The sequence below is a fragment of the Rhinolophus hipposideros genome, assembly GCF_964194185.1.
Source record: "Rhinolophus hipposideros genome assembly, chromosome: 11".
Lineage (NCBI taxonomy): Eukaryota > Metazoa > Chordata > Mammalia > Chiroptera > Rhinolophidae > Rhinolophus > Rhinolophus hipposideros.
Genome location: NC_138057.1, coordinates 78,227,175 through 78,250,918, shown reverse-complemented (window position 1 = coordinate 78,250,918; position 23,744 = coordinate 78,227,175). Strand labels below are relative to the sequence as shown.

The window sequence follows — 23,744 nt, the reverse complement described above, 5'->3', positions numbered from 1 at the left end:
TAAATCTTGTGCAAACATTTCTTAGCTGATTTTATTTCTAAATAATTGAACAGGATACAATAATTTTTGTTGTACATCGTTGACATTTACAAGAAAATTCTGTTTCACTGAACATCGTTAAAGACTGGTATGCCATTTGAACGTTATTAACCACTATTTCATATTTCATCTTTACACTAGACAGTATGTCTTCAATTTACAATTTACAAAGTGTAACTTTATTGTTTTAAATTAGGATTTCTTCTTCTGGTCTGAGCCAGGGACTTCTAAATTTAAAATATAGATATATTTGCCCCAGGTTTTAGAGTTCATTGTATGGGGAAAAAATGCCATCAAGGTTGATCAAAGATTTTGGAAATCTTTACCAATTGTTTGTCAGGTGTTACAATCTTATGGATACTTTTATTCATTTTTTTCTTGTTCTCTTGCTGATTATTGGCAGACTCAGTCTTTCTGTTTTCACAAAGAACTCATGAAGAGGACGATAGGGAAACCCACGTATGCTTTTGAAGCTAGGGACTATGTTGTAAGTTTACCTGTGATGGCCAGGTCGTACAGTCACGGCACAGGCACTAACCCCATTGACATCACCAAGACTGGGGACCCCAATGCATCCTGTTATTCTGCCACTCGAGAATTGAAGTTCTCAATTGAGAGGACCCCCCCACACCCCACCGGAGAAAAAGCCTAATTGTATAAATTCAACCACAGGCTATTTCATCCGGAAAACTTGCATGAAAAAAGGAACCAAACTTCCCTCTGACAATCAAATTGCCTAAAAATGTCAGTAAGCGGAGCTTGGTTTTTTCCCCTTTTCATTGATGGTGACTACCATCTGAGACAATGCCACTGGGTAGGATTTGATGGCAGAATTTCCCCCATAAAACGCAGCTGCGGAGCGTGGTCATGGGACAATGACACTCTTACAGACAGCAGTTGTGTAGCACGGTCACCCAGGCCCACGCTTATAACAGATGGATCCCTACGGGAGTTATGCCATAACGCTCGGAAAACCAAAACAAATCCGTGAAGCATGAGCAAGGTCAGAGAGGAGTAAAATGACTTTCTGTGGACCAACAACACATTGCTTATATATTTATTTTCACTGTCCCCTTTCTTTGTACTTGAGGTTAGTACCTGTGACTGCCCCAATAACACATGGATTCGCTAGCTCTGTGTCCCCTCATGTGTTATTGACACTTGTGGCTCCCAAGGTCCCATAATTGTCGCCTGAAACTGACAGCTTTGTAGTTCTTCAGGTGTCTCACAGCGCACCTCATGCAGCCTTTAAAATATGCTCTTAGCACATGATTCAGTGTCTGATTTGAAATGATATGACTGGCTGGCCCGCAACTTAAGACCCAGAACCAGTTTATAATCAGGAAAAGGAATACCGTATGCCGTGATGGTTCCGCTGGCAGCTTATCCATCACTGTTCACTTCAGAAAATGGAATTTGTCTGAGAATGTGATATTTCTTATTTCTATTGGGATTTGCTCCCAATCCTAATGACTTCTTATTATTATGAAGTGGTAATATTCCTAGGCTGTTCATTTTGATATTAGAATTCTGTTTTTGTTTGTGTTTCTTTCTTTTTTTTTTTTTTAAAGAAAGAATATGTAACTTTCAATAATGGAAGCAAACAAATACAGAGCAAATAACGGACCGAGTTCAAATCTCGGTCCTTTGAATTAGCGACATTTAGACAATAATGTATGAGAAAACATTTTCATATGGCACTGTGCTTTGTAGGGAAGGTGTTGGCAAAGTTTTCTGCTGCGCACCATTAAATGTTGTCTGTAAAGAACTCAAATTGTGATGAATAGATCTGTGCTAAAGTTCACAGGAGGGGCGCAAGGAGTTAAGTCATGAATGTGACTGGTTGGACCCTTTTTCCCTAAAGGTTTAGTCTTGCTACTTTCCTTAAAAGTTTCCTTTTTCTTCATAGAGACAATTTCTTTAAAAGCTTAATGCCTATTTACAAAAAAATGTCAACTTTGAGTTAATCTTAAGAATGAGATTTTCTAAATCTGGTTTAGGAATTTTGAACACCCTCTGTCCTCCCACTTTAAAATCAAAAGGCACGTATGTTCTGCTGTACTTTGTCCCAACATAGTTTTGGATCCTATTATCAGTTAGCTGAACTTTTAGGATTGATAACAGCTAAGTAAATATGCACTGAACTCTCAAAATACTGCATTAAAGTCGTAGAGCAGGTCTCACCTATTCATGAAGAACCAAATGTTTGGGTTTGGTTTGTTTTCCCCTAATTTTGATCTGTTTTGGGTCCAGTAAACACTGTAGCTTCACCAGCCTTAAGGCCCAGCAGGATTATAGCTGCTGTCTGTGTCCTGAGACAGTTGACTATATCCCAGAGCTGACTTTCAAGAGCAGGAATTAACTCCTGTTAATTCCCCCAAACACTACATAAGCCCCGCGGATGGGGTTTGTAGGCCATGGAAAGCCTCCAAAGACCCTTCCGCAGAGCAGGAGGTGGTGTGTGCTGCTCAGGTGGGGGAGAGCATCGTCCTTCTGCCTCCAGCGGGGCGCTGAGGGGCTTTCTGGCCCCTGGAGGTAGTTCACCTGCTCCCCAGTTTGAGAATTTGCTTTAATGCCTCCAGGAAATGCCAGTGTTCACATATATCAGATTTCCTTAATGTGAAAATATGACTTGTCGGGGCGGCCGGTTAGCTCAGTTGATTAGAGCGGTGCTCTTAACAAGATTCCCAGTTCGATCCCCACATGGGCCACTGTGAGCTGCGCCCTCCACAACTAGATTGAAACAACTACTTGTCTTGGAGCTGATGGGTCCTGGAAAAACACACTTAAATAAGTAAAAAGTTTTTTAAAAAATATTATGACTCGTCTGTGGTGGAGGTAATCACTTTGCAGACTCTTTTAGTCTGTGTAAAACTTTCCGTGGCAAATTTGGTGAACTAAAGGCCATGTGATTATTTCTGTCTTTTATCATCATCGTACGTCACCAACTACAAACTTAGCCTAGTTGAGATCCAGGCTGATGGGACCCTGTAGAATTGACACCAGAAACTCTCTTCTGTCTTCATTCTTTGCTTTGGCAACATACGTGGCAGCTACAGAAAGGTTTTGGTGGGTATCAGCCCCTCTCGTGAACTTTTGCACAGATCCGCTCCAACTCATTTTCACAAAGCGACAGGTGAATTTATGTGTTATGCTAATGCGGTGGAGATGACCAAGTTCTTCTTCTGATGTGTTGTTTCTCTCTCTCTCTCTCTCTTTTTCCCGTTACCCTCCTTCAATTTTTACACGAAGCTTTCTCTCAAGCTGGTAAGCACAATTGTTCTATGCATGTCCTCAATCGAATCAGGTTTCTTGGTGTGTGTTTTGTGGGTGCTATGCCATGTGCAGCCTATCTTCAAAGTTAACTGTCGACTTGTCCTTCTCTTCTGTGTGCTTTTGTTGCTGTTTCTTTTCCAAAGCTTGGAAATACAAAGGTCGAGACTCTGCTAGAGGCGATCTGAATCTTTCAAGTTGCTAAGAAAATTAACGCTTAACTCATGATTTGGTTTTCTTTATTATCGGGGCCTTAAGAGGATGATAAAGGTGGATCAACTTTATTGAAATATGAAGATAAATATTAACTATTGGGAAGTTTACTTATTGGGTCATTTTGAATTAAAGTGAATTTAAAAATTGAAAGATGCTCCTTCCCGGGAGCCACAGAGCAGGTGACAAACCCTGGGAACCCAAAGGAGACAGGTGAGAATGATGCCATCCCCAAACTCGGGTCTAAGGCAGCCTGCGAGAACTGAAACCCATGAAATCTTGAAGGTGCGACATAAACACACCGGTGCCTTGGGTATAGCAGATTCAAGGAATCACAGAACGATTTTCTGGCCAGGGCAAAAGAGCCTCCTAAGCCTTTCTAAAACGATTTACTTAGTGTTCTGTGTTGTTTCTACTTAATTGTAGAGCCTTAGTAAACAGACTAATTGTTACATTTATTAAAAGACACTCTTAACCAACATAACCCATAACTATACTTCCGACATGTGTAAGTGACATAGTATTTATTCTAAAACCACAGCTGAGGATATCCTGAAATTATGGACAATGATAAATGGTGACAATTCAACCAGGAACGAGACCATCACTTTAGGAACTACAGTTCTATTTTACAGTTAATCTTACACATACACATGTGTAAGTATATACATACACGTATATACAGAATTATGTCCACCTGGCAGTATTTGGCAATGGATGCAGCGCTTCAAAAAACAAATATTTTATTTAATTTAACATTTCTGAGACTGACGTAAAGTCCCGTGATGCGTCCTTGATTAAGGATTCCACAAGAAGGAAAGATCTAGATGCTTAAATGAGCTGCATTCCTCAGCGCTATGAATCTGGGAGAAACTAGGACTCTCTCGGGTGCCAGGGTCTCTTTCTTGCCCTTTATTTGTTCTTTTGCTGAGGTGTTAGCAGCAAAGATAATATCACTGGGCAGTCTTTCTCTTTGAGACACGAATCATTTTAGCAACCTGGTGTTGAATTGTTGCTTTTACCATTACTTCGAAGCTAATAAAGAAGTGAAGAGAGGGTTTGGGTGTAAAAAGAGTAAAATCTGGAGAAACAGCTTATGCTTCTGCCTTTTGGGGGGGTCGCTCAGAAGCACGTGTTCGATTCCAGAAGCTGTAGAACAAGATCCTCGTAGAGCCAAAGCCAGTTAAAATGTACATCTACGTGGGTGACCCCCTCGTCCAATCCCAATGCCACCTCGCTTTTTGGGACCTGGGCTGCTCCAAAGATTGCAGAAAACCTGTTATGACTGAAAGCTATCAACATAAAATTCCTTCATGGCAAAATGACTCCTAGGTCAGAGTATTGTTTGAGGAAATTCAAGCCTCCGAAGGCTAATTGGACAAAATGACCTTGTACGGTCCTTCTGGAAACCTTACATTTCTCTGGATCTAGAAGAAGCTGTTGGCCTGCATCTCCATGGGCAGTGTGAAGTTTGTTGGAGGTATGGTTATTGAGATTCATTTTCAAATAACAACACAGAAACATAGGCCATCTATCTAGAGAGACCTGACTGGTCAATCAGACTGACTCCTGGTCTATTTATTATATAATTCATTTCGTTTCTATAAACCATCAGGGTTGCATTTTGTTGTTGTTGTTTGGGGTCGTCAGTCCTAAGTACAGTGTGTTTTATTTACAGACTTCTTTGCAGCTGTTTATCCACCAGTGCAAACTTTACACCTGTTTACAGTCTAGGCCTGCATCGTCCGATGTGGAAGCCCCTCACCACATGTGGCGATTTAAATTTCAGCTAATTAACATGGAATAACATTTTAAAGTCCAGTTTTACCGTTGCACCAGCCACGTTTCAAATGCTCCGTAGCCATGTGCAGCCACCCTGCAGATACGAGAACATTTCCATCATTGTAACAAGTTCTTTTGGACTCCGAGCATAGAGTAAACCTCAGCAAATGTGAACAAATCAACACTGAGAGCTTGCTAGATTTCCTGACTTCTGAGGCCGTGCACCTCATACTGTGTTTTGCCGATTCCAGCATGAAGGAACACAATGAAACAAAACCTCGGTTCTAGAAAACATGCTTATGTGTGTTCAGTGAATTTAGCATGAGAACAAACTACTGAGCTTTCAGCAAATTGAAAAGTACATGATTCAGGTCTTAGAACACAACAGTTTATGGCCAAGAAAAAACACATCTGATTTCTTCTGATATTGAAGATTAGTTTGTTTCATCCTAGTTTCAGAGGCAAATTGAATTTCCTTGGTGTGGCATGAAGGCAAAGTCACTTCCATTCTGGTTTCACTCATATCTTAGCGCTACACACACACATACACACACACACACACACGTCTTTGAGGACTCTGGCTGAAAGGTCTTTGGGTGGTTCTGGTGGTAAACTACGTACCGAATCCCACACTTCCAGCACAGCACCCTAGGAACTTCCATCACAAGCCCCCGTGTAAGCCACTTGGCAGACTCAGCTCAAGTTTGGAAAGACATTATCCGAGTCCCTTCTTTTCTACCCACTCCCCACTCCAGTCTGGCCTTTGTTTCATTGGTTCCAAAGTGAAATCTCTTTTCTAAAGTCCCTGGCTTATCCCTGGTGCCTGACTAAATTTCTCTTTATGAAAACAGCCTCATGTAAGGAAAAGCACTGATCACCGCAGCTTCTAACAAGCGAGCACATGTAAAAGCCTGGGCATGCCCCGTTGGTATTTTCTACTCCAATCGTGTGCTCAGAGGAAAGGCAGCCATTGTTTAGGAAAGGGAATCAGGATAGCAAAACGCACTTCTGATGGGTTTAACGCAGCTGAGGCTGACTGCACACGCTGTGGGAAGTTGATGACGAGGCCGGGCGGGGGTCTTATATGAATTTTCGGAGACCACCGTAAAGATGTCAAAAAGAAGTGACCAGACTTTTAAAGGCAGCAGGGGAAGAGTACATGAAGGGGAGGGGAAGGAACTAGTTTTCAAATGTCCTTTTCACCCTTATTCTCTGAGGAACTAGATGTCCCATCTGTCATTTCACGGGGATGGAAACTTTTGACCTCAGCCTGTGCAGAGAGACAGGAAGGAATAACTCAGACCAGGGGGGAAACGCAGCACCTTTCACGTGGTACGGTTGATGGGGCACTTATCACTGTTTAATAGAGAAAACTTAAAACGTCCTTAAAACTTCAGTGTCGCCACCGACACTGGCAGTAATGTGGAGGCTCGGTCTCAAACTGCGTGTTTCACCCATTCTCCCCGGAGTCTGAAGTGTTTCTTCCTCTCTCCCCCCTGTAGCATTGCTCTCACCTTCTCGGAGGCAGCTCGGCCGGCGCCCGTGGGACTTGAAGTGGTTGTGGGACCTGTGTAGCTTGCATGCCCTGATTCTGCCTCTCAGCTGGGTGTTGTGGGAAAGGGCTGGATTGATTTCACAAACACGTGCAGACGTCTGCACCCCCTGGTGTCTGGGGACTCTTTCCTGCAGGCCTTCTTCCATATCTTTTGGCGAAGAGGACCGTAAAGTGTTCTGGCTTATTTCTGTTTTCATCCACAGGGTGCAGCACCAGAGGATTTCAGCAACCTCCCACCTGAACAGAGAAGGAAAAAGCTCCAACAGAAAGTCGATGAATTAAATAAAGACATTCAAAAGGAAATGGATCAAAGGTAGAGTGGGTCAATATGGCTCCTGAAGAAATTCAGGCTCTGTTTGGAAAGATGGGAACTCCAAAACTACATTTGAATATAAGGGCTTGTTTCCACTCTGTGTTGTGTCATACACATTCTGCTGGATCGCTTTATTCCCAACTGGGAGGGTTCTTCTATCAACACAGGGTTTTCTTCTGTGTTTTGGTAACAAAATGCATATGGTTCTGTCTTTTATCCTGAGTATGTAGGAGAGTGTTTTTGTACAGATGAGGAAGAGAAAAGTGGCCCAATTCCCACCCTCTCTCTTGCCCCTGTATCTTAGCTTTGGGTCCAAAATGTACTTCTCCTTCTATAGGAGGATAAGTCACAATCAGCCTTTCATAGGTTCTCATGTCTTCTTATCTTTTTATAGAACGTACTGATGGTGTCTAGAAAACAGATCGCGGTGCCTTATTAAACACACCACCAGCCGTTAGTGTCAGTGTTTGCTTGCTCTGAGGAGTGTCTGCATGAGGCTCCCATTGCAGGGCCTCCCAGTTTTCTGAGCTGCTTTGCAAGTTTGATCCTAAGGATGCTAGGTTGGTGCACATGCCAAAAAAAAAAGTCAGGAAATATTTGATATCTCTTTTAATTTGTACTTCCCACCCCACATTTATAACCTATAATACTTTCACATCACTTGAGGGATACTTCTTAACAATCCCGATCGAAAAGTCACTTTATCGTCTCTCAACTTACATCTCACTGAGTGAATTAGATGACTCATTCATCTGTTTGAGCTTTTACGCTCTATAAATAGGCCACAGGGTCATCCTACATAAATTTGGTTATATTGAAGCAGGGGTTAAAATTTGGTTATGCAAAAAACAAACACAATGGTAAGGCAGTACAATTTCATACATGCCAAAGAAAAGTTTTCTATTCATTTACCTCTGTTAGGCTGACTCCTGAAAACAACAGGTCATTTTATAAACCTCGTTACAGTGTGTAAAACATTGGAACGCATATAGTTAACTTTCTTCTAGCTTTGTATTAGAAAGATACTCCATGCAATGAAAATTTTATCTTTGTGCTTTCTATTACATGTGGGACCAAATACAAAAAGGGTTTATAAATATATAAGCCAATTAAACCTCTTGTTGTTTAATAAGTGAGCAGTTATATTTTGTACAGGAGTAAGAAGTTAGGACTCAAGTATCTGAAATGACATTTTATCGTTTGTTGACAGACTCTCATTGGCCAATGTCATGGAGAACAATTTCTCTGTCACTTGGGTGGTGGCTGTGGAACCTGGTTAACCTTTTCACTCCATAGCAGTCCTTGCAGCTAATAATGCAAATCACATTCACCTGTTCACTTAATGACTACTCACAGAGCATTTACTGAGTGCAAGTAATATTCTAGGCACCAAGGGAAAAGCAATGAGCAAAACATATAAAAACCCTTGTTCTCATGCAACTTACGTTTTGTGCAGAAAACATTAGTTTTCAGCAGAGGTGACATGATCTGGGAACTTTTTTAATAATCCAAAAAAGGCAATAAAGGAGAGAAAAAGTACATAGACTAGGCAAGACAAATGAAAAGCACAAATTCGGATGTTAGATCTGATTCTCTGTGTTTTTATCGCAGACTTTGGACAAGCTCCTTAACCTCTTGGTACCTCGGTTTCCTCATCTTTAAAAGGGAGTTAATGTGACAGTCTGTGTGAGGATGACACGTGTCTGTGCTAAGGACAATGCCTGGCACATCAGTGTTTGTAAAATACAATGAATCCATATGTTAAATGTAAAGAGACTGCATGTTCCCATTTAAAGAGTTTTTTAGAGTGGACAAAAAAAGCGAAATCCAGCTGTATGCTCTCTACAAAAGATATGTCAACTCATAACATATAGAAAAATTGAAAGTAAACGAATGGAAAATACATACCATGTGAATGCCAACCAAAAATAAACGGTGTGATGACTTAACTTCCAGGTCAAAAAAGAAAACAAAAACCCAAACTGTTCAACTAAGAGGATCAACTTCATAATAATAAACGATTCAAATAACAAATGGCTCAGTTCATCAGGACGATAATAAAACTTTAAATGTGTAAGGACCATAACAGTGTAACCTCGAAACCTAGAAAGACTATGCTCTTAACCTTTCGCTACAAGAAATACAAATGCATCATCAGAGTAGGAGATTTTCAATGCACTTGTCGCAGTAATTGGTACAAAAGGTTAACAAGTGTCAGGATACAATATTTGAATAATGTAGTTCATAAAATTGACCTGATACACATATAATAACTGCACGATACACATTCTTTTCAAGCACACATAGAACATTTCCCAAAATTGAGCATATCCTGGTTTTCATAATGTAAACCTGACCAGACATCCAAGGCTAGATACCATTCAAGGTATGTTCTCTACAGCCTGCAATGAAGCCGGAGACCAATCCCCAAAATTCAGGAAGTGTAGCTCTAAATAACTCATAGACTGTAAAGAAGAAATCATGCTAGATATTTGAAATATATGAAACAACTGAACGTTAACACATCCTACCTGTGTCTCTGGTGTTTCCCATGTTTACCAAGGGAAATGTGTAGCTTTCCATTCACATTGAAAACAAAGAGCACTAAAACTCAGTGAGCTAACAATCCATCTCAAGAAGTTAGAAAAAGAATAGCAAGTTGAACCAAAGAAAATAGAAGAAAGGAAGTAGTAAAGAGTATAAATTAATTAAATAGAAAAATACACATTCAACAGAGAAGATCAACAGATCGAAAAGTTGGTTCCTTGAAAAGATGAACAAAGTTAAACTGCTGAAGAGCTTGATCAGGGGAGACAGGGAGGAGGAGAAATGAAGATAGTGAATTTAGACAACTCTTGAGAAGGTTTGCTGAGAAATAGGGCAGTAGCTGGAGTGTAGGTGTGACGTGGAGAGGAGTTTTGTCAAGGTGGAGGGCGTTACTATTTGTTGTAAGAACATTTATTCATCTCACAAATGTTTATTGAGCTTCTCCTATGTGCCAGGTATTGTCCTGACCCTGCAGACCGAGAAGTTAAGAGCTTGAGTCTCTCAGGCTTCCTCAAAGAGCTTCCATTCTAGTAGGAAAAGACAGGCAATAAACAATAAGCCTAATAATAAAGTACATAATGTTGGAAAATGGTACAGTGCTGTGGAAAGAAAGGAAGGAATGCAAAGTAAGGGGCCTGGGAGTGCAGGATCTGGCTCTGGTGGGGGGCCTCCGGGGGGGGGGGGAGCAGGAGGCAGGATGTAGGGGCTCAGATGCGAGGAAGGAGGAAGCGGGCAGAGGGGTGGCGAGGACTTGTGGAAATTCTCTTCCTGTTGTTTCTGTGTTTTCAGTTGAGCTGTTTCCCATGACTCAAAATATGGTTTGGTTTGTTGGTCTTATGTTGTATAATTGGTTTAGATTTTCTTTTGCGGAAGCTCATTAAACTTGGCATTCGTTTGCTCTAAACGTCCCAGAACTCAAACCTTACTGAGACCCCCTTGCAGCCCGAGTTGAAGTTCATAGAGCTCTTTGGTTCTAGAGATAACGGGCGCCTGCCGGCCACGCTTCTCTAGGGGTCCCTCCCTTAGATTGCTGTGGGCGGGGCTTCCAAAGCAGGATTTCAGGAAGGTGCGGAGACCTGGCAACACTGTAGCTTTAAGAATGTCGCTCGCCTGTCCTGGATCCCATCTGTGGGTTCGGTTTCTTACTAGTCGAAATAATGTGTAATAAAATTTTCAGAGCATGAACTGCTTCTTCATGTGGTCAACACATTGCTGCCCGCAAGACAGGAGGCCAGCTGCAGTTTTGGTTGGATGAAGAATGTGCACGTGGAAATACTTGGGTTTTGTTTGTTTTTAGTGTTGTTTGGGCAAAGGCAGGGGGGATGTATGCTTCTCATTTGCTGAAGACAATAGGGAGATACCATTCAGAAAAGGCAACTGAAGTTTTAATGGCGGTCTCAAGATGGTATAAACCCTGGTGGCAGGCTCCCTACAGGGAGGTCTCAGAAGGGAGGCTGACCTCCGCGTTCCTTTCCATCTACCTTCAGTCTCCGCATAGTTTTCAAGGTGGTGGGAGAATATGATTGGCTGATGACATTAACCTTCCCCACGTCCCGCTCATCCTTTCTTTTCAGAGAGGCCATAACAAAAATGAAGGACGTTTACCTCAAGAATCCTCAAATGGGAGACCCCGCCAGTTTGGATCACAAATTAACAGAAGTCAGCCAAAATATTGAAAAACTGCGCCTGGAGGCCCAGAAATTTGAGGTATGAGAAAGCTGCTGTTACAAAAATAGAAACAGAAGAGGGGCTTGGTGTCGTGCAGTGACTGTGGGTACAGAGCGCCAGCATTTCTGTCCCTGAGGGAGTTGTGGCTGGAAATGGCAGGGTGATTCTTGAGTTATGATAAAAGGAAAAATCCACTGAGTGTTCTGCTTTTCAGCATGTCCCATTTTAATTGTGTCCCTTGAAAGTGACACCCCTGAAAGTTGTATTTTTTTGTATGCAGTGTTGTTTTTCAATTTAAATATTTCACTGAAGTTTGTTCTACTTCATCTCATATTAATAATGTGTGTCATTGGGAGTGTGTCATCGTCCATCATCTCAGGGAACCAAAAGACACAAAACATTAATTCAAATATGTTATTGTTCTTTCAGAGGACCTATTATCAAAAGGTTATATATGTGAAAACCAGTTGGAAATACAAATGAGAAATGAGTAGGAAACGCTCATTTCTGAAAACATCTCAATAAATGTTTTAAGGAGAGACAGAAGTACTTGAACGCTGTGGGCAAAGGCTCCCCTCCCACCCCACCCCCACCCCGCACTTAGACTACAGAGCATGGAAAAATAGATTAAGAACTGATCACTCCAATCAGAATAGGCTATTTCTATCAAGAATGTTTCTAGAATCGGTCAGTAAGTTTGAGTTTTTAGAACCTAGAAACGTCCTTTTCTGATCATTTGTATTCTTTTGCCTTTTGAACAGTGTAACTATTCAATTGTAACTTAAGTAGAGTAATTAGTTCAAATGTTACTGAGGGTAAATTTATCTACTTTGAATTTTCCTGTGGAGAAGTGTCTTCACTGTTAAAAAACATTACACTCTTTTCAAAAAAGGGGGAGTGGGGTGGGGAGTATAGCTCTCAAACTCAGTCCTTGCTCAAGTGTGGCAGTACCGTCCTGTATCCCAGGGTGACCTCATGGTCACAGAAGCTTGGGAACCAGATGGAACTAGAAGAGACTTGTCCGAAATCACATCTTCCTGCCACATGGTGAGCAGCTGAATACATTTACTTCCGCTTCTCTCACGTGGGATGAAATGGAAGCAGTCGCCTTTGAGTACATTTATACAGTTGGATGCAAATAACACTGGGGCCCCTGCCCCACCTGGTCCTCTGGGATGAGCTTCAGGGATCAAGAGCAGCCTGAATTTGGGACCGTCAGCCTCCACGGGGGGACCCTCCGCTGAGGCCGGAGTCTCACGGCTTTCGTTTCCAGGCCTGGCTGGCTGAGGTGGAGGGCAGGCTCCCAGCGCGGAGCGAGCAGGGCCGCCGACAGAGCGGCATGTACGATGGCCAGACCGCCCCACCCGTCAACAACTGCGCCCAAGACCGGGAGAGGTACAGTATCTGTACAGCCCTGCTGCCTGCCTTTATTTCTCAATTCTGGGACTTGAAAATGACCATCAGACCCTTGTTGGATACCAGTGTGTCTGTGGCGACAGACCTGGGCTTCTTCCCAGGGTGCCGGTTTTTGCCTCGACGTTTTCAGCAATCACTCTGGGTGGGTGGCCAGCACTGGGGTCTTGGGGGCTGAATCTGCGTCCTCGCTGGGGCCAGTGGCTATAGTTGCTGTGTGTTTTCCTTTCTTGAGCAGCCCGGATGGCAGTTACACGGAGGAGCAGAGTCAGGAGAGCGAGGTGAAGGTGCTGGCCACGGATTTCGATGACGAGTTTGACGACGAGGAACCTCTACCTGCCATAGGGACTTGCAAAGCCCTCTACACGTTCGACGGTAACGCTTCACGCCAGATCCCCCCGCTGTTCACAAACTGTCCGAGTCACTCTGCTCTTTCTGCGATCCGGCTTTTCTTTTGAAGCCTTCCAAAACGCTCTCTTACTACTCTCGTTCCGCTCATCGTATTTACTATTATTATTACTCAGTGGATTCAGTTATTATTCAGTATATTTTGCCTATTGGCCCATATCATTTAATACCTTTCAGTGAGCTCAATTATAGCAGATAGTATAAAATGATTATTCCATCCATTCATTCAATGTTTATAGAGCTCCTGTCATGTAAAGACTCCTGAAGGGCTGGGATGCAGGTGGCATGGAGTGGTACCCACCCTTGGAGAAAGAAAGCGGATGTGTGGATAGGAGAGGGCAGCTTGCAGCATTTACGAGAGGAGGGTACAAAGTGATGGGGTGTCACGGGAGGACGAGATCACTTCCGGAAGGAAATTTAGAGAACTCTCTGAGCTGCAATGTATCAGAGGCCTGGGTGATGCCAAACATGGATGTGAGGAGGGCGTGGGGTTCATGAGGCTGGAGCTCAGATGTCTTAGGGGTAATAGCAGACTAGAAAGTACGCGATGCCCATGGGGGGTTGGGTAAGAGAAGCATTTGGATTTCACTGGGCACACATTGAGGAGCTATTGAAAGTATTTGAGCAGAGGCTTGACGCGATCAGAGCTGTACCTTAGGACATTTACTGTCATATGTGTAGGAGCAACCATAGAAGAGGGATAATGGTTAGAAAGACAAGCCGAGTGTTCCCTAACCTGATGAACCTTGAATCAAATCAATGTCCCGCAGAATGTTCTAAGGGTGCTCAGAAAGAAGCAGTCAGTTCATCTAAGTTGGGGAAGCCCTGGGACAAGTAAACTGTACAGGTATCTTCACTGCAGGACTTATCAGAGCCTTTAATACACTAAATATTCATTGTGACAAAACAAGAAAGAGAAGCACCGAGTTAAATATTGCCAATTTTACTTCAGTCCAAAACATCTCCTCCACCCCCCTGGGTCCCCATAGCACCCCTACGTACAGCTCCCTGAACAGTTTGTCTTTCAGAACACTGTTTGGGCAATGGTAGCTTGTCTTCTGAAATGAGCTCAGCCAATGGTGCTGGGAGCCTCGATGAAGAAATGAACCCAGAGATACTGCAGTAAACACTCTGCTCAGACTCAGGGCTGATTGGAAGTGGGAATAAAAAGGGGAGGGGATCAAAGATGGATCCCTAAGTTGCCTCCTGGGACAGTGGAGATAGATGCCCATTGAAATGGGAACGTAGGAGGAGGATCTAGTGTGTGTGTGAAGGGGGGTGGGGGCTCGGGAGCCTAGGTCTACCCATGTTGTGTTTCAGAGTCACGGCAACATCCAGGCTGAGATATGCTTCAGGCAGAGGGAGAAGGGGAGCCTTAGCTACAGAAAAGACCCGGAATAGAGAAAGAAGTGGGGACAATGTATAAAGAGGTGTATACATGGGAACACTTTTACCCCAAGAGAGAGAGGAAGAGTAGAGGAGCAGAGGGTTCCCCTGGGAAAGTATCTGCCGTCCGGGAAGGGCTGAGAGAAGGCTCCCAGGAGGAATTAGAGAAGGGTCCTTAGAGAGATGGAAGGCGAGGACCGGAGGTTTCTGTGTGGGAGGAGAAAGTGTCAGGGTGATGGGGAAGGGGCCACAGCATCTGAGGACCGACCCGGGCTTTTACCAGATTCACTGCAAAACTCCGTTTGCTCTCGACCTGGGTTTTACCAGAAACCTAATATATTCTGATACGGCTTTTCCAGGTCAGAATGAAGGAACCATTTCAGTGGTCGAAGGAGAAACGCTCTATGTTATAGAGGAAGACAAAGGTGATGGGTGGACCCGCATTCGGAGAAGTGAAGACGAAGAGGGTTATGTCCCCACTTCATACGTCGAAGTCTATTTGGACAAAAATGCCAAAGGTGCTAAGACTTATATTTAATACAACTTTAAAAAAAAAAAACCTTAAAAAAATTGGAGTTGTTTCTCCCCACAACTGTGACTGTTGCAGGCAGTTCTTCAAAAGACTGGATGGAGCGTGCGGCCGGCCGTGTTGTCACATAGCCACTCAGTGACTTCAGGCCCCTCCCTCCGACTTTCCCTGTCTAGTCCTGACTATAATCAAGTTTCACTTGCTGATGACATTTATGTGGAATGCTGCCAACTGCCAATTTACAACCGTGTCATTTGAAATCTGACAAACATTTTTGCTTTCGGCAGTATCTGTAGATAACAAAACAAAACAAAACTAGCCGCCTTCTAGCTTCTAATCAATATTTCTGAATTTCAAACTCCGCACACATCGCAGAGGTGCAGAAGACTTCCGTTTTCTTATTTATATCTAGTATCTGTATCCGACACCAATCGAACTACCTTAGAATGTTACATTTTGTAACCATAAGTTGAACTGTGCTACTTTGTTAAATTTTACCATCCTTCACTTCGGAGGAAGTCATAAATAAAAGCTCCTATCCCCCAACCCCCCACCCCCACTCCCCACTTGAGTAAAGAAGAAAATAAGAAAATTGTTTTATTGGTACCAAAAGTGTGAATTTTTATCGGGATTATCCTAGTCTGTCTATTTGATCCCTGGAAAGGTTTGGTCAGTTACCCATCTGATTTTTACACACGGCTAGTGACCTGCTCTCTTCCAGCTGACAGTTATCAGGTGTGCTGGTAGTGCTGTTTAGATAAACTTACGTAAAAATAGCGTACTTAGTTTTTGTTCTGCTCAGGTTGTGTGGCAAGTGGAGCTGTATTCAGATGACACGTCCTGGGTGTGGCTGTGAGGAGAGTGAACAGCGTCTACTTCTGCAGATATAGACTCCAACACAAAGCTTTTCAAAGGGAGAATTGTTTTTTCTTTTAAACATTGGTATCTTTAACACCCAAAGTGAATTTACTGAAAACCATGTTAGAATTGCTTGCTCGTTTTGTAGAATTAACAGTAGCCAGAATAAAATAAAATGTTTCACCCTCTTGAAAGGAATCTAGGTCACATGGGGATTTGCATTTTGAAGCTGGCAGGGTAAGTGGTGAAATTGGTCCTATGGATGGCTGGGTACCAAGCCCAGTGTTTGTGCCCATTTTGCAAATTACCCTGAGATCATGGAGATCAGCTATTAAATGGGTCACAGTGAAAGTGTCGAGATTCTCTTTTGATTTGGCTCTTTTTATTTGAAAACGATTCGTATCCTTCCTGCTTTTAAATGGGAAGTTAGCTCTTTGCCTCGACACCGTGGACTCCTTTTATAAGCCAATTTGGAGCTGACTTTAAAAGTGAGGGCAATACATCGTGGGTTGAGGACCTGGCAGGAGTTACAGTGCGTGTTGCAGATTCCAGCAGAAAGTTCGCTTATATTTCTCACAAGGGCCATCAAGGTGGAATTTAGTAATCTTTACTTAATGACAGCCTAATTTTTAAAACGCTTTTTATTTTTAAATAATTATAGAATCTCAGGAACTTGCAAAGATAGCACAGAGAGATCCGGGTACCCTTCACCCAGTTTCCTCTCGGTGGTTACATCTGACAACGATTACAATGCAGTATCAAAAGCAGGAAACCAACATCGGTCAGCCTAATTTTTAAAATATAATTTTATAATTCAGATTTCTTTGGAATTATATACCTTTGCTTACATAATATCAATAAAGCCACTCACCTGAGCCCAGACCTCTCTGGGGAACTGTTTCAGCCCCCCTTTTTAACTATTGCAGCACAAAGGAGACAAATCAGCTGATCCTTAAACCACAGGGGTGTGTTTTCATGGGCAGGAAGTCACAGTTTTAGGCGTGTAACCAACTGAAAGGGGAGACCCTATGGGATGAAAACCTAACCTTTCTCTCCAGTGAGGAACTCCTTTCCAGACTATGGACGATACTGGAGAAGGCAAACTTAAACACTGAAAAAGTCTTAAATTGGGGTAAAACAGTATTAGCCTTTGAAAAGCCTGCCCTGAAAAGTATAGCACTCCATGAAGGTTTGTTTGTTTTTTTTTAATTTTGCTTTTTTGGGTTTTTTTTCCTTTGGTGTTGTGCAAATTGGACTCAGAAAATAGCACAGTTGGTTTGGGGGGGTTGGTTTGGGCACCTGAACTGTGGTCATCAATGTAAGTTGTACGCCCCAGACCCTGTAGCCCACGCGTCTGTGTCAAGGTGATAAAATGGTGGAAGACATTTTGTGGTTTCAGTCCCATCCCATCTCATCAATGCGTGAAACATGAGCAAAAGCATTCAAACAAATCCCGAAGGATCAGGAATGTTCCCATTCGCCCAAAGTATACTTTGCTGTCCTCCAATAGTTAACCTGTCAATAAAAAGAAGCAAAGCCCCAGCTTGTTTATAAAGTTACCTCCTTTCATTTTAGAGCTACACTTAGCAATGACTGATGTGTGTGGAGAAGCCTTTCTCGTGCGTCTAAGTCCGTCCGCCTCCCCCACCGACACCGCCTGCCTTCCAGCTGCTTCCCAAGGCCCACAACTCCATGCAGTTGTTTTATTTTCAGCAACACCCGTGCTGTGTGTGTGTGTGTGTGTGTCGTCTCCGATGTGACTATTTAATAATTGCCAAAATATTTAGTTTAGGGGAACTTTCCCTGGTCAACTGGATTGTGACTGTCTTCTTTTATGGTTGGGTTTGTTTTTTTCAATTGCTTTCTGTTAAATATGTCCACAATCCCCCTCCCCAATATATTTGTATATACTGCAATTTAAAAACTAAAAGGATTACTTGAATTCGTTGTTTTAACGTTTGACTCTTTTATCTGTTTGTTTTATTGGTGACTCTGCTGCCTAAAAGTGACCTTTTTGTTTTTGTAACCGCTGGGGAAGCCGGAAGGACTGTTTCACTGCTAGCTAGGGCCCTGCCGGCTGGTCCACCCTTGAGTTTATTGTAGACACTTGGGTTCTGAGTAAGTTTTGTTCCAATACGGCCAACATGGTTGTCTCTCTCTATTCTTATCCTAACAGACAAGAATCTGTCTGGCACCTTTTAGTTGTACCCTCGTATCTGCCTCTCTAATAAACATTGTATTTTTTCTCCGTGTTGTGTATTTTAAATGATTTTTCACCTTTCTGAGAAAGTGATTCTGTGTATCCCAAGTATTTACCTCTTTCATCTTCAGTAATGGGGAATTTTCTAGCCAAATGCTTTTTAAAAATTCTGCCCTTTCCCCCTCCTGTTTCTACCCTGTGTGCACCTAAGGGCTCCAAGGTCTCCCTGGTCTGTCTTCTTCCCACCCCAAGATGAAGAACTTTCACTGTTTGTGGGGAGTAGATATGGAGGGACAGCTTGCCTTTTCACCAGAGGTTGTACGTTTTACTGGTAAAGAACCAAGGGTGCCCATCTGAGAGCGAATCCGCCTTTGAGCTCCTTGCACCGTTCTGGGAAGCTGGTGGCCTTTCTCTCAAAACTCAATGTATTAGAAAGATGACGTGGGGTGGATGGGTTCCTCCTTTGTCTACGTGGGCTTCTTGAAAGGAAAGATGGGAGCTAAAACCGTGAAAGTTCCTTATCTGTGGGAGCCTGTGGTAACCAATTGCTCTCAAGTTGCCCCCAACCCGCCCCCTCCCTACCCATCCCCCCCCAGGGCGGTGCAGTTTGCCTTGAGCTGCAGAATGCCCGCCCCTGACCTTGGGCCTTCCCCTCTAACACATGTTTTTCTTTCTTTCTTTTTGTGTTGTAGATTCTTAAAGGTGGTTACGGAGCCAGAGCCACGGGGGAAGCGTCCCAGGAGAAATCCTTCAGTCTGCTTGTCTCCACAGGCCTGGCGCGCACGTGAACAGACAGCTCTCGGCTGGGCTGGGGCACGGCCCTCGGCACCTCAGCCTGAAGTGACATCCCCACACCATGCAGCTGCTTGCCTTTTCTTTCTTTTCTTTTTACAGCATGTTCCTCGCAGCCCAGCCCCTCCTATGGCCCAGTCTGGCCAACTCTTGGGGGCAGGTCTGTCCCCATCCGGGTCCCCACCCCACACAGGACCATGGAAGGCAGCTAGACCCGCACTCCCTCGTCCCCTGGCTCCTACCTTGGCTCTCAGTCCACCCGGCCCGTCCTGGCCCATCCACGGTTCACTCTGTGCCTTTCGTGAAAACTTTGCCACTGGTCTCCTGGGGAGACTGACAGAACCTGGACGAGGGTCAGTCACGCGCCGCGTGGACCGAGTGCCCGAGTGTCATCGCTGGTGTCATGTCGTTTACATTACAAATTACCCATCGTTCCCACGTCCACTGAGCAGCCTTTCCTGATGATGGGGTTTCATCTCACACTAAACACTGATTGGCCCTTGCAACATTTCATGGCCTGAGTGTCGGTGGTGGCCGCTGGGGCGCACCCACATGTATGCACGCACGTTTTTGTTTGGGGCCCTGTTTCCAGTGGCCCAGAAACATCCACGCTGGAAGTCAGATCCAGCTTGCGGGCCAGCCCTGCTGTCTGTCCTGTGTCCACCGTTCAAGGGCTCGAGGAACACCCCAGTCCAGCTTCTCCACACCGTCTCCCTGCGGGTGACAACTGCAGACGTGACGCTGGGGGAACACGTGTCTCGCCTGTGCATTAGCTCGTCGCAAAGAGAAAATTCCCTTGTTCCACGAATTCCAAGATTTGCATCGTAGGATTTGAGCATTTTTGTCACCAAATACCCTGTGCTTCTTGTGGTTCAAGTGGTCCTACGGCTCCAGCCTCTGCATTTATCACGTGCTCTGCAGGCCACGCGGAGTTAACTGACTTTGCTGTTTGAGCTCCGTTTCCTTCCTCTTAGGGGTCGTTGAGGAAAACGTGAGGCCATGTAGCCTGTGGCCACTCAAGCCTTGGAGCCATGTCACTTCTCTTTTTCTGGTGCAGACACAGTCGAGAAGAGTCACTGGCTGTGGGTGTCTGTGAACAAAACACCATCAGAAGCCCAAGGATGAAGTTGGGCCTCTTGCTTCTTTTGTTTGGCTTTGGTGGTCGCCTCAAGCATCCTCAAGTCTTCTCGACATGTGTGAATCTAAAATAAGGAAGTCTTACGGGAGCCAAAGGGTCAGGGACAGAAACGGTGGGTCCCGAGGGTTGGGCCTGTGTTTAGTGGCAGGACAACGGCCCTTCTCAGCAAACCAGGCTTGACCACACACCACCCTCCGGGAGCAGCTCAGTCAACCCACACTGACTAGAACCACAAGCAAGCAAGTGCCTGACGTAAGCAGGTAAAGAGGAAGTGGCCTCAGGTTGAGAGCTCGTGAGTGATGGAGCTTGGGTCCTGTCATTCTTTCTCACCCGGAAGTGGAGCCAGGCCCAGGGGACCTGCAGCCGGGGCGTCTCAGGTCTGCTCCAGCAGCAGCAGCTTTTGGTCACCAGGGTGGGTAGCCCACTGTAGCCTGCAGCAGTCTTGCAAGAGGACAGGCGTGGCAGGTGACACTGAAGCCAGATGCCAAAGGTGAGACGAGTCAGGGCCTCACCTGCAGACCAGGTGCGTGGTTAATGTGAACAGTCGGTCCCCGGGCTCCTCCGTTGGCGAGGGAACCGGATCTCTCCAGGATCTTTTGAATTTCACCAAATTCAGCTGACCACTCTCCACAAGGATGCTAATGGTTTTTAAAAATCGGATCTTAGAGCCTCAGTAATGCATGTGCATTGCATCTTCCATATTATGGGTCAGGATAGATTAATTTCTTGCAACATAGGGGAAAAGGTAGAAGCTGCAGCTTCTATGTGTCCTTTTAATGTCTGTTAAACCCAGTGTAGAATATACTGTGTCCTCCTGGATCCCCTGTCCCCCCTTTTTTTTCTTCTGTACCACCTGCGTCCAAGACAGAATGAATAATGAGTGCTTTTCAACGTTCACCTTGGTGTTTGCTCCTCTACCAATCTGTGCAGCTGCATGGAAAGGGCCGTGCTATACCAGCTGGGCTTATGAAAGGAAGGAAGTTAATATCCGATAGTTGAGATGTACCCTTTACTCTGGGAATCCTACTGTGAAGTCACCTCTTACTATGGAGCAGTTCACATAGAGTAGAAACGTGGAATTCCCCATATGCTTCTCGGTCTCCCTCCTGTCCACTGCCTATCATTTCTCTACCAATGCCAGAACATCATGTTGTAAGAATGATGAAGTTTTTAAAGAACCTGCCCTGAAAATGACTTCAAAACAAAACGAGAGGGAGGCGGACTTGTCATCCATCCAGTTTTTCCCTGTGCAGGATGAGATACTGTTAAACGACATGGAACGCTATAACGGGGTGTTCCTTTGGGTTTTTACCCTGCTCGTCTTGAAGCTTTCGGGTCGTTATGCTCAGGCAACAGAAGCCCGTAAGTAGCTTGTCTCACCAGCCGGAGCACAGAGGCCACCAATGCCTTTTGGGAACATCTGTAATTACAGAAGAAAGTTTACTGAACATGAAAAAGTTACGTTGATGCTAAGTATTTTTCCAGGAATTTTGGTTTCAAACTTAATGACTCTGCCTCCTGTGCTTCTATCATTCAAAAAACTTCTTTAAAAACGTGACCCAAGATTCTATTTTCATCTGATGTTGAGCACCTTTAAACTTTTTGGTTTATGCGTGTGTGTTGCACTAATGCTAAACTTTGGAGGCATTTCAATGTTGTCACAGTCCATTGCCGTTGTAAAGGTTCTCGAATTGCCCATTTGTCTCTGGAGATGGAATTAAACCAAATAAAGTATTCCATTGGAAAGCTTATATTGACTTGTAACTATATGTTAATCCTTTAAATGTTAAATAAAAGTATAACTTCTGGCAGGGTATCATGGGACTGTTTTATTGTACAGTGGTGCCCCGCGCCAGGAAAGCAGTGTGATCTCCTGGGGCCGACTCCGCTCTGCACCGCAACACAAGCTCCATGTAGTTGCCATCTGCTGGGTAGGGACTTTCGGCCTTGCTAGCTCTAGCTACCACCCCCACCTACGGGGTGGGGAGGGAAGCTGTCAGACACGGGTGGGCTCAGTCCAGGGACTTGGGGAGGCTTCTTATAACCAGGAATGCTTTTTGCATGCAAATTCAGCTAGCAGCTACTCTAGGTTTTCAGAGACCCTATTGTTGGGTGTTGGGGGGTGGGTGGGAAATTGGAGCATGTTTGCGTTTCCTTGGCAGTCTGGTATCACAAGCGCTCAAGCCCACCCTGGGAGGCTTGGCTGGAATAATCACTGGTTTCTGGGAAGCACAGTCAGTGCACAGCACTGAAGGACAGGGGGCCTCCTCATTGCACCCCTGCATGTGTACAGTGGGGAGGCCGCGCTTCCACTTCCAGGAGAGCCTTGAAACTCTCACCAGGCCTCGGGGAAGTAGATTGGTTTGTGCCCGCACCTCTATTCCTACGGCTCTTTACAACACCGAGTGTGAACCGAGCAGTCTTGCCAAGGGTTGACTCACTTGCTGAGGGTGGGAGCTGAGGCCACCAGGAAGAGGCCAGGTGTCACTGTGGCCTTCCCCTCCTCCCACACATGGATGGGACTGGCCTTTAAAGCAAGTCCTCAGTGAAGGCTGCTGCCATCAGGGCCAGGAAGTCACTGTTCTCAGTGAGAGACACTGGTAAAGGGACCAAGGTGACTCCATGATTGTCCTGAGGCCCTGTCGTCTAGCCTGTCAGCAAAAGGTTAATCTAGGAAGAATGTTTCCAGCATGTTCTTTCTGGACTTTGTCATATTTCAGTCCATGTGGGGACAGAGTCCCAGAGAGCAGTTTCCAGGCTCTCGGCCTCACGTGGAAAGGTGCTGGCTCCGGTAGTAAATGGCCGTCAGCTGTGACTGGGTGGCCGTCAGCTGTAACCATTGAGCCATTGGCCACTAATATAACTGCCACGGCTGTGCTGGGGAGGGGAGTCGAGGAGAGTCGGTTGATTGGCGGAAAAGCGGACAGCAGGTCGCACGTTGTGTGAATCCAACCTCCAGTGAGACTATAGTGGTGTGACTCCCCTACCTATGGCTCCATGGGTGTTCCTTTTTGGCCTCGCCATGTCCTGCGTTCTTATGTGGGGAGCGGGAGCTGAGAGCCCGCATGACACCCCGCGTGACAGTCCGTCTGTGTAAGAAATGAAATGTTTCCACCCACCTCACTTAGAATCTACCTTCCCTGAACGACCCAGCCGGCGCAAGGTGCTGGGAGCTGGGTGTGCTGACTGGGGGCATTGAACCCACCTCCTTGGGCCTGTGTCTGGGTTTTGGGGGAGGACCCCACCACCTTGGGGAGCTGCTGTGAGAACACCAGATTGCTGGGCAAGCAGATGGTCAACTCCGCAGCTGTTCGCAATCATTAGCTCTGGTTGGGAGCTTGGCCCAGGCCCCGGGCTTGGGGGCCCTGCAACTTTGACAGGAGTTGTGGGGAGAGAGCCATGAGTGCAGTTTCCAGGCTCTCGGCCTCACGTGGAAAGGTGCTGGCCCAGGTAGTAAATGGCCATCAACTGTGATTGGATGGCCATCAGCTGTGGCTAGTTGGCCATCAGCTGTAACCCGTAAGCCATTGGCCACTAATATAACTGCCGTGGCTACGCTAGCAGCAGATGGGGGCTAGCAAGAAGATGGTGGCTGGGCTGGCAAGAGCGGATTGCAGTTAGCATGGCGGA

General features: G+C 45.0%; 1 protein-coding gene across 13 annotated transcripts in view; it reads left to right on the top strand.

Annotated features, from left to right (window-relative positions):
- FNBP1 (formin binding protein 1) overlaps window positions 1-21,929 on the top strand; it is a 113,518-nt gene extending 91,589 nt beyond the window's left edge. For 3 of the 13 annotated variants that reach the window (XR_013994490.1, XM_081067111.1, XM_081067107.1), the window contains 6 exons: window positions 7,066-7,175; window positions 11,297-11,429; window positions 12,664-12,785; window positions 13,042-13,178; window positions 14,957-15,115; window positions 18,877-21,929. Coding sequence is in view for 9 of the 13 variants with exons in the window: in XM_081067111.1 (XP_080923237.1) it covers window positions 7,066-7,175; window positions 11,297-11,429; window positions 12,664-12,785; window positions 13,042-13,178; window positions 14,957-15,115; window positions 18,877-18,884 (669 nt within the window). In the remaining 4 variants the exon portion in view is untranslated. Of the gene's footprint in view, window positions 1-442; window positions 539-7,065; window positions 7,176-11,296; window positions 11,430-12,663; window positions 12,786-13,038; window positions 13,179-14,956; window positions 18,230-18,876 lie in introns of those variants that run through there. The other 10 variants (XM_081067110.1, XM_081067108.1, XM_081067105.1 and 7 more) reach the window with 6 other exon arrangements.
- Window positions 21,930-23,744: the final 1,815 nt, after the last annotated feature.